The sequence below is a fragment of the Corythoichthys intestinalis genome, chromosome 4, assembly GCF_030265065.1.
Source record: "Corythoichthys intestinalis isolate RoL2023-P3 chromosome 4, ASM3026506v1, whole genome shotgun sequence".
NCBI lineage: Eukaryota > Metazoa > Chordata > Actinopteri > Syngnathiformes > Syngnathidae > Corythoichthys > Corythoichthys intestinalis.
Genome location: NC_080398.1, coordinates 26,796,189 through 26,811,355, shown reverse-complemented (window position 1 = coordinate 26,811,355; position 15,167 = coordinate 26,796,189). Strand labels below are relative to the sequence as shown.

Below are 15,167 nucleotides of genomic sequence, written 5' to 3'. Positions count from 1 at the left end.
GTCTTTCTGAACTTGTTTGTTGTGACCTGAAAGTGGTTATGTTGCCTAGGTCGGTTACCTAGCTTACCTCTTTCCTCCTTGCTTATTTATCCTTGCAAATAACTTTCTAATATCCATTTTCAAGAGTAAAGCGGTTTGAGTCAAATAAAAAATACCTCTTGTTACAGATTACAGGGACTGCAGTAACAAATAAAATGCTTGTAAAACAACTGGAAACTATGATGAGCACACACTCAAAGTTGTTAGAGGTTATATCCCAAAGCTAGGCAATTCATACAGATTCTATTCATTTTGGTCTAATAAACAAATAGTAATAAATAGCATCAGTATTGATACCGTTCAAATACCACATATCACATCAACACAATATTAGACAAAGCTCTGGAGTGAGAGCCTCTCACTCAAATAACCTTTAATTGTCAATGTATTCATAGCCAGTTGGCTAAAAGACTGCAGCTAATCTGCTACCATTATTTGCGACCAGAGTAGTTTACCGCAGTTACAGTAACTGCCTGATACGTAAAGAGTACATTTGAACTATTTGAATTCACAATTCATGGGACTAGGCACCCAAACAAACACCAACACATGGGTAAAAACGAACAACAACAGTGTGCAGTCTATCTGGCACGAACCTGTAAAGCAGATGGGAAGATGTAATTTGCACAGTCGACTGTATGATTGGTAGTTTGGCACATGCACTGTCATATAAATGTTGCATTCAGGTGTTGTTGGAGTAATCGAAAAAATGATTATTATTTGGTGTACTAGTATATAAAAAGTGCCAAACAGTCTCTCAGCTTGCATTTAAAATAGGCTGCCCTTCTTTGTAGAAACCGTGTTTTATCCCACATTACGACTTTATAACTTGGGAGCTCGGATCTCCTGATACACATGAAGGCAGCATATCACCCGAAAGTGCTTAGCGGAAGTATCAACTCTTATGCGTACCACAGCCAAAGTTACGAGCATAAATTACCATATTAAGGAGCCATGTACAGATTGTGTATATGGGGTGAATAGAGTAATATGACCATATTAAATAGGCACATTCTGTAGATTAATATTGTGTAAACTTAATACGCCAAAGTTTTTTTTATAAACCTTAACTGGGGAACTGCAGATCAATACAGGGGCAGGTGTCCCAGTGAAATAAGTCTGGCGACGCTCATCCTTTTAATATTAGATCTGTATTATATATTTATTTTGTTGGAATATTTGTTCTGGCCCACTCTCGTTTAGCTTTATCTCAAGCGGTCCGTGGATAAAGTGAGTTTGAAATCCTGATGTAGTTGAAATAATGAGAGGCTGTTGAACTTCTCACGAGTGTTGTAATTTGGTGGCGGGGGGTTGCGGGGAGCAGATGGCATTGACAGACTGTAACTTACCCAACAGCGAGGAGAGCTTAGTACACACAGGAAAAGACCTGAGACGAAAGGGGAAAAGATGGAGGTGACCGCCTACACAAGGCGGAATAAAATATTGTTATTAGTCAGTTGACACGACATCGAAAGTGAAGCAAATTTTTAAAAAGCACACATTGTAACTGTTAAATAAGACTAGAAGTACTCTTTTTGATTTTGATACACCTATCACAGGAGATGTTTCAAAACCCAATAAAGTGAAGATTTGCATTTTAAATATAGGAAAGGAGGTGTTAATAATACTTAAAATCGCCTACACCAAGCAACTATTTTGGTAGTCGATTAATTGAGCGGACATTCTTGATGTAAAAATGGTTCAAATATTCGTTTAGCCTTTTTTTTTTTTTTTTTTTTCCTCAAATTATAAGATAGTAAAACAAAAAGTTTTAATTTTTAAAGTATTTTCTTTACATTTTTAATTAAAGCAGTATTTTATTTTGAATAAACAGCATTTAGAAAAAAATGACATCAAAAAGAAAAAACGGCAAGTAATCTTTTTAATTTTTAAAAATAAATATAATGTTTATTATTTCTAAATGTCTTTTTACATTCTAAATAAACTGTTAGCTATTAATAAAATATTTTTATTTAAAAACAAAAAAAGGTTTGTTCTGTTAATTTTTAACAAAGCAGTATTTAAAACAAATAAATAAATAAAGAAATAAAAACGGGATATAAATATTTTGAGTGCTCCAGTCCTTGATGAAAGGAGATCATCTTAATATTAAATCAAAAATATAGGACAGTTCCATAATTACACAATATTCATAGTCCAATTTTCCTCTGCACAGTTTTTGCTCCCAATGTACATTTTCAGCTAAATTGTAAGGCCAGAGTTATATAACAGTAAATAAAACGACTAATTGAAAAAATAATCATTTGTAGCTCTCCTACATCCCAGTGCTGAAGAAAACTAGGTGTCATCAACAAAAGAAAAAAAACATAAATAATCCTAGTTGATGCTCTGGCAATCAGCCTCTGCCAGGAGGACAAACACTCAAGCGGAGGGGGGGGGGGGAAGAAAATCATCGTTTCAATTCCAACACAGAGCGAGCAAGGAGGAGGACGAAGAGGAGGCGGAGCCAGGGAAGTGAGATAGTCAAGGTGCCAAAAAGTGAGAAGAGGTAGCTCATGCTGGAGATGGAGAAGAGCCACTGAGAGCACCAGACCTCACGCAGACACCAGTTGGTGCACAACAAACAGGTGAGTGCTTTCTTGACACTATTCCTTCATTCCCCGTTTAGAATGTTTTTCATCATTCATGGAATTGTTGGTGTTTACAGTTTTTCAAACTTACAGGAATGCATTTTGTATATATTTTGTAATTATAGAGAAACTTCGCTTCTTTTTGCCAACATTTGTTTACCGGTGACTTTTCAGGGGCAATGTTCACTACAGTACTACAAGTTACTACTATTCAAAAGTTGACACTTCAAAGCTTTAATGCAAGAGACCATTTATGGATATTTTTAAAAAAACTCAAATATTTGCTTCATTTATTTTATATATTTATATGATTATAAATTAATACGTTAATAAAAGCTAAATTACTGAAATTGAAATGAATGAATGAATACATACAAATATGCTTGCTACTTTTCATAGTATTTAACTCATTACATGACGTAATATGTTGATACAGTGATCCCTCATTTTCACTGTTAATGGGGCCCCTGCAAAGTCGAGGCAGAGCTTATTTACATTGGATTTTTTTGGGTGGGGGGTTAGCGGGGGTGTTAGATGTATTTAGATTGAACAGAACTGGAAAAAGATACTTAGAACACATTTCCCCCCCCATTTTTTACTCAAAGTATAATTTAACCCCGTCAGACCTGAGCGTGTTGCTGAAGGACATGATGCGTTTGTCTCTAAACCAATAAATACACTGAATTTAGTTGCTTTTGCCACTTTTGGGAGATGATTGGATGAAACTTTACCCATTGAAATCAAATGAGGTTTAGCACACCCTCTTTGCCATTTGCCAACTTCAAAAAGGCAAACGTAAGTACTTATTTATGATCAAAAACACATTAACATTCAAAGTAACCAATAAAAGCACGAAATATCTCCGACCAAAAAATTGCACTTTGTTCTGGTGTTTGAGTAGAGTCAAAACCACCACCGCAGATTTTTTTTTTCTTTTTCCGGTCTGAAGGGGTTAAAAAAAAAATGTATATTTTAATATGGGTTTTAAGCAATGCAAACGTAATGATTATAATATAAAAGGGATATAAAGTAAACATTTAAAAATAGTGTTTTTTGTGAAAAAAATTTATCTGCCAAAGACTTAGGGCGCGAAGTTTGGAGCACGAAGTGCTGAGGGATCACTGTAGACGTCCAGTTCTTAAAAACTGTGAGGACTCATCTTTAAGTGTCCATGACAGCACTAGACGTCCGATCCATTTTGACTAGAAGGGGCTAATATTAATGAACGTTTTTTTTCCCCCCACCCCTCCCAGTAAAAAAATTATTTCGACGTTTAGCGCCGTCAATGGAAGCCAATAAGTTACTGTAAGTGAATAATTGTTTGTTTGAATTCTCCAGCCAGTGTTTTGCAGTCATTTCCCTCAAGCTCTTCTCTACCGCCATGTTGCTATGTCCTGTGCTGCTCGGAGCCACTCTGCTCATCCTGGCCCCCATGGAGACCCCTGAGGCTCGCGCTCTTCATCCTTCTGATAACGCTCAGGTACCGAGTGGGCAAAGCTGGCAAAAGTAATCGCAGTTTTGGAAGGAGTCAGTCAAAAATGCCTACCACTGAAACTATTTTACTTCTGAAAAGCCACCAGCAGATGGCATCGATACAATATTTCAGATGTTTAACTTGACGAGTCCACATTAGAGCTTTCGTGGAGAATAGCAGCATTTTGATACAAACAAACCATGTTCAACTGCTAATTAGTAAAGTATAAAGAATGGTAGGGCTGACGGATTTTAAGGGGTGGTCATTGTGATATCTATTTTATTCAGTGAAAAATTCACCATGTATTTACAAACAAGCCAACATACCATCAAAACATAAACTTCGACTTGAATAACGGATTTTTTTTTTTTTTTCATTTGCCCATCCCAGACAAAATTAATTGGGCATCTAGCACCACCAATGACACTGAAAGATGAGCATTTCACAGTCATTCTTCCTAGTAAATTGGACATGTAGCGTTGTCAATGGCATGCAATGAGTTCAGTACTGTGGAAAAAAAATTAATGGCGTTACTTGGTCCCGTAACCAAAGTGTATTTTTAATTTTGATTTGACTAATTTAGCTTTTATTAACACTTCATTAATTTTATAATTATGTAAAGAGGTGAATAGTAGCCCGTTACAATTACTTGAGTAACTTTTTGAGAAAAAGGTACTTCTAAAAGTAGTTTTACTAAGCCATACTTTTACTTAAGTAGATTTTTGAAGAAGAAACGCTACTCTTACTCTTCTACGTTGAGCTACACTAGTCTTGACATTTTTCCTCATTCTACATATTAAATTTTGCTTCGTTTTTTTTTTTTTTTGCCAGTGATGCCAACAGTAGTGAGACGTGGCAACAATTATCACTTGACTCCATTATACCAATCAGACTTCAGCTTGCCGTTCTATGATCATCCCGGCCTGTTCGATCATGTGGTCTTTTTAAACACCGTAAAAAATTGGGTATTTGACATAAAGCGCTGCCATCAACATGACTCGAAAGACCACTTTTCAACTAGTCGAACTCAGAACTATTTTCTCCACTAGAGGGCACTCATGCTCTTAAGTCAAATGATGCTTCAGTTCTGTATTTTTCTTTTCTCTTGCCATAGTTCAATGATTTTTTTTTGTCTTAATGTGATTATGTAATGGGTACAGTATAATGATAAAAGTTCATATAGATAACTTTGTGCTAAGAAAAAAATTCCATTGTTTAAAAAAAATAATAAAATACACATCGTAAGCAGTTACAAACAATGCTACTCTTTAATTGAGTATTCTTTTCACCAAATACTTTTTTACTTGTGCTTCAGTACATTTTCAGGATAACTACTTTTACTTGAGTAACATTATTTTGAAGTAAAACTACTCGAGTATAATCTTTGACTCCTCTACCCACCTCTGTATATACTGTATTTTTGGGACTATAAAAGTTAGACCTAAGAATGCACAATAAAGAAGGGGGGGGGGGACCATAAGTCACATTTTAGGGAGTAATTTTTTCATCAATCAGAAACCAAGAACAAACATAAGTTAAAGTAATAAAAATGGAGAACAACAGGCTAAATAGGCATCTGGTAACGTAACATTGTCACAATTTTTCAGATAACTATAGCCAAAATAACACAAAAGTCTCACGATTGTCAGAGTGGGTGAAGGAAACATATTAGTTGCCAGAGGTGGGTAGAGTAGTCAAAAATTGTACTCAAGTAAGAGTAGCATTACTTCAAAATAATATTACTCAAGTAAAAGTAGTCCTCCAAAAAATACTCAAATACAAGTATGAAGTATTTGGTGAAAAGAATACTCAAGTAATGAGTAACATTGTGAGTACCTGCTTACAAATGTGTTTGATGTTTTATTTTTTTTCAGCACAGTTATCCATATGCACTGTTGTTACAATGATACTGAACAATAATCTAGTAAATAACCACATTAAGCCAAAGAAATAAAAAAAAAAAAAAAAACAATAATCATTGAATTCGGGCAAGAGAGAAAAATGACAGAAACGAAGCTTTATTTGCCCAAAGAGCATGGGTGCCCTCTAGTGGAGAAAATAGTTCCTAGTTTGAATAGTGAATACAGTAGTAATTTCATCGTTACTATTATGAAATTAAAAGAAACATCTCCCCAGTTTTCCGTGGTCAGTCTGTGCCAAATAAAAACTGGGAGAAAGTTTAAAATCCGCGCTTTCGAGTCATGTTGAGGGCAGTTCTCTGTGCCAAATATTTTTTACGGTGCTTTAAAGACACCACGTGATTGAACAGGCTGGCGTGATCATAGAACGGCAAGCTTGCATCTGATTGGTATAATGGAGTCATGTGATAATTGTTGCAACGTCTCATTGGTGAAATTGATAGCGCTACTCCTGTCATCGCTAGCTACAAAAAATATAAATAAATCTGATATGAAGAATAAAGAGGAAAAATGTAACGACTCTTGTGTAGCACGAAGTGGCGGAGTAAGAGTAGTAGTACCTACTCAAGTAAAAGTAAAAAGTATGGCCCAGTAAAACTACTCTTAGAAGTACATTTTTCTCAAAAAGTTACTCATGTAAATGTAACGGAGTAAATGTAACGCGTTACTACCCACCTCTGTTAGTTGCTCTTGAATTTGAGTCGCAGGCCCAGCCAAACTTTGAGGGACAAAATGTGACTTATGGTCCAGAAAATACATTAATAATTGCTTAAAAAAAAAAAAAAAAAAAAATTATGAGCAAAAATGGTCATTTGCCCTATGAAGTGTTAAAGATCCCAAGTGTCAATTTTGAATAGCTGTCCACTGTAGTGACCACAGTCCCTGAAAGGCTTAAAATAGTTGCCTATTGTGATAACCTGTTAGCTGTTCAAAGCAAGAGCTAGCTTGCATTAGTGAGACTTTTGAAACATCAAATTGAAAAAAATTAGTCGGGCACAGATGCAGTACTTTTATTACTTCCAACCACTGCGAGCAGGTCGGAGGTTAGCTGAGACAAATACGTTGTTGAAGGATGGAGAGGAGAAAGTAATGAAATGTCTCCATAATTGAATTAGTCTCCCCTATATTTAATTTGTATTTCTGTTGCGGTGAAGTTAATGGAGGAGCTCCTGGATCGCTATAATGACCTGCTGACCATGGACGACCTGGAGAACCTTCTGAACAGCCCGGCGGAGGAGCAATCCACCTTGTCCTCCGGGGCCAAAGTATCAGAGTTTCCCGCTAAGTGGGCTGACGTTCAGCCAGAGACGCCTTGGCTCCGCCTCCTCCGTGGGGCCTTGGCTAATCAGAAACCGGCGGAGGCGGAGCGTTCAAGGAGGGGGTGGAACCGAGGTTGCTTCGGGCTAAAATTGGACCGGATCGGGTCCATGAGCGGGCTGGGATGTTAGTTAAGAGACTGTTTACATGTGTTAGTCACTACAGTGTTAGAAGCTTTGGGGCTGTTTAAAAGTTCAGCTGTAGTATTTAACTGTTAGAATATGTGAATTATGTTCATCATCAAGCTGCCATTTTCTCACCATCGTATACCTCGTTTTGTAGAAAGTTAGATTTGTAGCTTCAGTCAGATGTTGTGATGTGTAGACATCCTCATTTAGAGAACTAGTCATTTAAAAATTAAACTAGTAGTTTACAACTCGTGTCCACACATTCTGCTGTTTGTTTACATATAATTTGTACGAATAAATAGGTTTCATCTTTATACGTATACAAATGTTTTTGCCATTTGTCAGGTACATCTGTGCAGTTGAACAAAATTAAAAATATTGCCTTTGCAAAGATATGAAGTGAATGATGTGTTTAATATTTCATTTTTATTATTCAGATGGCACTTTTTTTTTTTTATGTACCCTGGTAGGACATTGTAACATTCAGGAGTCTTAATACAGTGGTGTGAAAAAGTATTTGAACCTTTTGTAATTTCTCCCATTGCTGCATAAAATCCCCATGAAATGTGATCTGATCTTTGTCAAAACCACACAGATAAAAAAAAGTCTGCTTTAACTGAAACCACCCAAACATTTATAGGTTTTCATATTTTAATGAGGATAGCATGCAAACGATGACAGAAGGGGGAAAAGTAAATAAGTGAACGCACTGCCTAAGGAGACTTAAAGAGCAATTGTAACCTATTTTACCAAACATTTTAAGTCAGGTGTGTGCCCAATCACTGATGAGTGGTTTAAAGCTGCTCTGCCCACTATAGAACACGCACCTGGTAAGAATTGTCTTGATGAGAAGCATTGTCTGATGTGTATCATGGCTCTGTCAAAAGAGCTGTCTGAAGACCTGCGATCAAGGATTGTTGATTTGTATAAAGCTAGGGAAGGATACAAAACCATCTCTAAAAGTCTGGATGTTCATCAATCGACAATCAGAGAAGTTGTCTACAAATGGAGAGAGTTTGGCACTGTTGCTTCTCTCCAAAGGAGGGCCGTCCACCAAAGATGACGGCAAGATTTCAGCGCAGAATACTCCGAGAGGTTAAAAAAAAACCCTAGAGTGTCTGCTAAAGACTGACAGAAATCACTGGCACAGTCCAATATCTCTGAGCACATCATCTATATGTAAAACTATGGCCAAGAATGGTGTTCATGGGAGGACTCAGCGGAGGAAGCCACTGCTGTCTAAAAAAAAAAAAATTGTTGCTCATTTAATGTTCGCAAAAAGTCACTCGGACACTCCACAGAAGTTTTGTCAAAATATTTTGTGGACTGATGAAATCAAAGTTGAATTGTTTGGGGCGTAACACACAATGCCATATGTGGAGGAAAAATTTAACAACTCACCAACATCAACAGTTCATTCCCACCTTGACGCACGGTGGAGGGAGCATCATGATTTGGGGCTGTTTTGCTACCTCAGGGCCTGGAAAACTTGCAATCATTAATGGAAGAATGAATTCAAAAGTTTATCAGGATGTTTTGCAGGAAAACCTGAGGCAGTCTGTCAGACAGTTGAAACTAAAAAAAAAGGATGGATGCCGCAACAAGACAATGATCCAAAACACAGAAGTAAATCTACTTCAGAATGGTTTCAGAAGAACAAAATACACGTTCTGGAGTTGCCAAGTCAAAGTCCAGACTTGAACCCCATTGAGATGCTGTGGCATGACCTAAAGACAGCGATTCATGCCAGACATCCCAGGAATCTGACTGAACTACAGCAATTTTGTACAGAAGAATGGGGCAAGATTAGTCCTGATCGATGTGCCAGACTGATCTGCAGCTACAGGAAGCGTCTGGTTGAAGTTATTGCTCCCAAAGGGGGGCCACAACATATTAAATGTGGTGGTTCACTTAATTATTTTTCCCCCTTCTGTCATTGTTTGCATACTATCCTCATTAAAATATGAAAATCTACAAATGTGTGGATGGTTTTAGTTAAAACACTGTTCCTTCATCTGTGTGATTTTGACAAAGATCAGATGGTGATTTTATGCAGAAATGTGAGAAATTCCAAAAGGTTCAGGTACTTTTTCATACCACTGTAGGTTTGAAATTGTATTTATTTGCAATTAGCTAGTATTTCATAGTTCTAATTCATGAAACATCTATACATAATATTGCCTTTAAAAACAAGGGCGACTGCATTCAAATACATGGTGTCATTTGAAATATTTAATAGCTTTTGTATTAAATTCAAAGCTACCTTGAAATGGTGAGCGGGGCACGGAATAGCCTCAATTTTCAAATTTGCAGTTCTTTATTTGGTCCACTAGATGGCAGCTTTATCATACACTGCACATTTTTCGCTTCAGTGTTAGCTGCTGATCCTAATTTTGGACCACAGTGGACTTCAAGTAGAATAAATCAAATAGTTCCTATATTCACATTAAACGGCATTTGATAATGCTGCACCTTCAGGTGGCACCTCACAAATTCACAAAAACTGATTGATAACCGCCATTCCTTCCCAGTTCAAATGGATTGGACGTTTGTTGCCTTCAATGACTGCGAACAAGTTAATGTCTTAGGGTTTAGCCCGGCAAACCTGATCTTGTGTTGACCTTCAAGCAACGTGACCGCAATTTATTCTAATGTAATCAAACTGATTACATGTGCGTATACTACAAATAGACCTATGATTGGAGTACTGGGGTACTTCTACTTACAAACGTCTCTACATAAGGAATTTTCAGGTTAAGACATGTCTCAACTGGAAAATTGTCTCTTGTTACAAAAGAAATTTCAAGGCAAAATACAGAATGGCTGGTACTCGCAGCTCCCAGAGTTTACTAAACGTAACATACTTATAGCTGCTCCATTGGCTATTGCCTAGCATTCCTGGTATCCAGTTGGCTAAGAGGGACCTTAACACGTCTCTACTTACAGAAATTTCAAGTTACGAAACTACTTTCAGAACCAATTAATTTTGTACGTAGAGGTGCAACTGGGATCACGTGTCCATAACATGATAAAGTTCTATTTTGTCTGATATTTCTAAACGTGATTTAAATTAATTTATTTGTTAAAATATGTGATTGTAGTCCATCGTTTGGGAATCAAGCTCTTTCGCAGGTGCTCTTGATAGTGAACTGAACCTCCTGACCCCACTGCCTGAAGACAAGGGCGTAGGTTTGCATAGGGACGGTAGGGACATAACACTACCTGTTTTAAGGATGCTTAGATTGTCTCCCATCAACTTTTATGCAACCTTATTTGCAGTATATGATTAGTTCAGTTATAGGCCTATAGCTATAAGTCATTTTTTGTCCTCCCAAATGTTGTAAGGATAGAATTGACCCTACCATCATTAAGTGAATTACTTTCATTTATCTTCAGACTTACATTGACCCCTTTTCAATTGCTGAATGTGCCAGTCCTTTTTTTCCCTTCATACGCAAATTTGATTGGCTGATGACTTAACCCCCACTGCCCCTTCCAATCACAGCCCCGACACAAAATATCATAAATATATCATGCCGCCTTCTCCGCCCCTTTGAAGACAAGGAATATTATTTTTTTTCCGCTAGCAGCAGCCACTGTAAGTAATGTAAAAAGACATCAATGTTGTGGAGGTGGGGAAATCGTGTCTAATATTGTTTGTGATTAATTTCAGTCGTGTATGCTTTCTCAGCAAATTTCTAATTTTGCGCGAGGGTGTCAGAAGTATATCTTTGAGTGTTTTTCCAGATGTGAGATTTACAGTCATCCCTCGTTTTTCGCTGTTAATGGGGACCAGAACCTGCCATGATAAGTGTGGAAGCCATATTCACTGTCACAAAACAGTGCATCAGTTTGTTTATTTTGAAACTGTGTTATTGGTTTTGCCACCAGGGGGCACAACTAATGTCATTAGGTGTTAATGGTGTTAATGTTGTTATACTTATATAGCGCTTTTCCACCTTTCATATTTTACTGTAAAGTTGCGCCTAGAGAGCAACTGCTAATTAGTGCACCTGGTGGACACACGGTTTTTACCATAGCACGCATGAGCTACATGGAAAGTGGACTGTTTGCTGAATAAATCTACCAAACCAAAACCATCCATGTGAGCAGGTCATTGCCGGTAGCCTATGCGTACATTCAGGTTCCAAAGGTGTGCTCAGTATTGGCATGATTTTTGAGTTTGCTAAAATGCCAGTACAATAAGTGAAAAACCGCGAAATAGCGCCCCCAGGAGAAAAAAATGGTGTGTGTTCAATGTATTTATTCAGATTTAGCGTTGGAAAGAAATACATGAAAGATGTTTTTTCACCTTTTTTCCTCAAAGTCTTATTTAAAAAAAAAAAAAAAAAAAAAAACTTTTACGTGTATACATATTTTAATTAATGGGGTCAAACGATTAAAATTTATAATCGAGTTAATTACAGCTTAAAAATTAATTAATCGTAATTAATCGCAATTAATCGTATTTCAAACCATCTATAAAATATGCCATATTTTTCTGTAAATTATTGTTTGAATGGAAAGATAAGACACAAGATGGATATATACATTCAACATACGGTACATAAGTACTGTATTTCTTTATTGTAACAATAAATCAAGAAGATGGCATTACCATTATTAACATTCTGTTAAAGCGATCCATGGATAGAAAGACTTGTAGTTCTTAAAAGATAAATGTTAGTACAATTTATAGAAATTTTGTATTAAAACCCCTCTTCATGTTTTCATTTTAATGAAATTTGTAAAATTTTCAGTAAAAAAATAAACTAGTAGCCCGCCATTGTTGATGTCAATAATTACTTACACAATGCTCATGGGTGCTGAAGCCTATAAAATCAGTCGCACCCAAGTGCCAGCAGAGGGCGGCAAAACTCAGAAAAACACAACAGTACACCTTTACCGGTGCTGTCATTTTAATCTGTTTGAGCGGGGCATTTGTGCGTTAATTGCGTCAAATATTTTAACGGGATTAATTTTAAAAAATTAATTACCGCTCGTTAACGCGATAATTTTGACAGCCCTAATTTTAATAAATGTTTTTTAAGCACTTCAAATTTAATAATTATGGTCAATTTTAAACATGTTAATGTCCCACTGAATTATTTTTAAACAAGAATAAAGTAGAAAAATGCTTGTCTTAATTAAATTCTTCATTGATTGAGTCCACTCAAATCCGCTCAAGCTGCTCACTTATACACAATGAGTTGCCAAAGCAACTGTTTAACAATTTAAACGATGATCGATGCATGTTTCGGCTTCCAAACATCTGTTTGCAAGATCAAACATTGAACGTCTGTCAATCAACTTTAATAATAATAATAATATGAATGAATATGAAAAATAATAATAATCTAAGAAGGACTGAGGGCGCGAAGTTTGAAGTGCGAAGTAGCGAGGGATCACTGTAATCCCAAATGTTGTTCCTGACAGGCTCTCATAATCAGTTCTTTGCTTGCAACGAGCTGACACGCTGTCTAGACTGATTTGATCGGCATATATACTATAAAAAGTTCTATTATACTTTCTTCGGTTTCCACCTGCCATTTTTCTGAGCACCACTGTACCAGACGACTGTCCCAAAGTTTTGTAGCCAACTGTAAAGCAGCCTGCCGCCATCTAATCTTAGCCTGCCCTTTACTTCCCCTCTTTGACCTTAAGCCATGGAGCAGTGAGGCCAAGAGTGGCATGCGCGCGGCCAATCTTCAGCTGTGCGCTCGGCCGCTGCCAATCGGCACGTCCGCAAACGCACAGCTGATAGTACGCACAAAAAAAGTCAATATGTTGCACACTGTATGTGGCAAGACTCAGGTTAGGACTCTTGCGAGGTCCTGTAAAAGCTCGTGACACACTGTCAATATTTTAAGAGCTACGACATCTAACCATTGGCTGGGAAAGTATGGCTCGTGGGCCTTATATGGCCCACTCTATTCTTTAAATGGGGTCCAGTGAGCCTTTTTTTGGGGGGGGGGGGGGGGTCACATAGAACTACATTAGTAGATTGCCGGCATGTTGACATGACTTAAGTGTTGCATATTAGTACCGGTATTTACATGTTTCCTGCCTTTTAAATGATTGTTGAAAATTATGGACTATCATGAATCATTAACCATATATTTCAAGCTATTTTGAGGTACTTTGTGGTTTTGGTTGTGGTTTAAAAAAGAAAAAGGTAGTGACCATTATTTTATTTTACAATGTACAGTGATCCCTTTCGCGCTTCAAACTTTGTGCCCTCAGATGAGCTGCCCCGAGCCAATCGCGTAGTCTCACTAACACCCCCCGCTTTTTGTTGGTCAGGCAGTGCACTGGAGTTGCTTAATAACCACAGCGCCACATGCGTCAATCATCGTTCAAGTTGTTAAACAGTTGCTGTGGCGACTCATTTGAGTGGACTTAATCAATGAAGCATTTAATAAAGACTGCATTTTTCTACTTTACTCCTGTTTAAAAATAATTTGGTGGGGCAGTAACATGTTTAAAACTTATCATAATTATTAAATTTGAAGTGCTTAAAAAACATTCATTAAAATGTATTGATATATTGATTAAAAGTTGTTTTTTATAATTATTTTTGCTTTGAGGGGAAAAAAACAAAACAAAAAAAACCATCTTATATGTATATCTTTCCAATGCTAAATCTGAATAAATACATTGAAAACACACAATTAAAAAAAAAAATTTTTTTTTATTAAAGGGCGGGGGGGGGGGCACTTATCGCGGCAGGTTCTGGTCCCCAATAACCGCGAGAAAAAAAAGGGATCACTGTATTATATTTTAGATTAAATTAGCTATTTTTCTCATCTTTGCTCATTTATTTTTTTGTACATTTATCTAATTAAATATTGTAAGTAAGTAATTCATAAAATGTAAATTTTGTAGTAAGATAAGATTTTTAAAAAGTTTCCTCTAAGTAAAGCTAAATTATTCATGAGTAAATGAAAACTAAATGATTTTGTTTTTCCCTTGAATTCCGAATTGAGTATTTAATTAATAATGGTATGCTAAATATATATTCAATGAAGTATATAAATTCAAAATTTCTACAAATTAAAAATAATATATTTTTTATACATACGTATTGTAGTACATATTTTGTTTATTTGGGGGAAAAAATGATATAAAATAAATTCAAAATATATAAATAGAAATATGAATATAGTTAATGTCTTAAAAATCGTATGTTTTACACACAAATGACATGGTTAATATTAGTATGTTTAAAAAAAAAAAAAGTGACTATATTATGTATAAATACATTTAAAAATACATTCAGATAAAAATATGAATATCTTGAAAATAAATTATATTACTTACACATTTAAACCTTTTTCCAACACTTCACCCATAAATGGTTTTACAATTTTAGTCGTGTATAACAATTCTATACATAATTATTCAAATGTATGGTTGCTATACTATTGCAAAAGCTTTTTAATGACCACATGACCAGAACGGTAACGTGAAGGGGTCATGGTCTTTGGACATTAAATGTCACTGGAAGGCAGGAAGAGATCCGATCCCCGGTCTGCTCCCTTTTTATACGTCTGAGTGTGTGTGCGTTAAAGGTCAGAAGGTCAGCGAGGGAGACCGAAGCGTAAACGAAACCGCGGCGGGCGTTGCTTGTGGGCACAATGTGGAGGTGTCGCATGAAAATCGGGGGACCGTCGCACACCGTGTGCCGTCCTGACTGACC

The 15,167-nt window shown here is 36.5% G+C and overlaps 2 protein-coding genes across 2 annotated transcripts in view; both read left to right on the top strand.

The window, feature by feature from the left end:
* Nucleotides 1-4,110, top strand: part of ncapd2 (non-SMC condensin I complex, subunit D2) — a 63,534-nt gene extending 59,424 nt beyond the window's left edge. The window contains exons 32-33 of the transcript XR_009063024.1: nt 2,473-2,627; nt 3,969-4,110. The gene's annotated coding sequence lies outside the window, so the exon portion shown is untranslated. The remainder of the gene's footprint in view (nt 1-2,472; nt 2,628-3,968) is intronic.
* Nucleotides 4,012-15,161, top strand: nppcl (natriuretic peptide C-like). Its single transcript, XM_057835287.1, has 3 exons — nt 4,012-4,110; nt 7,178-7,466; nt 15,040-15,161. The coding sequence occupies exons 1-3, from the start codon at nt 4,012-4,014 to the stop codon at nt 15,159-15,161; spliced, it is 510 nt and encodes a 169-aa protein (XP_057691270.1).
* The last annotated feature ends 6 nt before the right edge of the window (nt 15,162-15,167 follow it).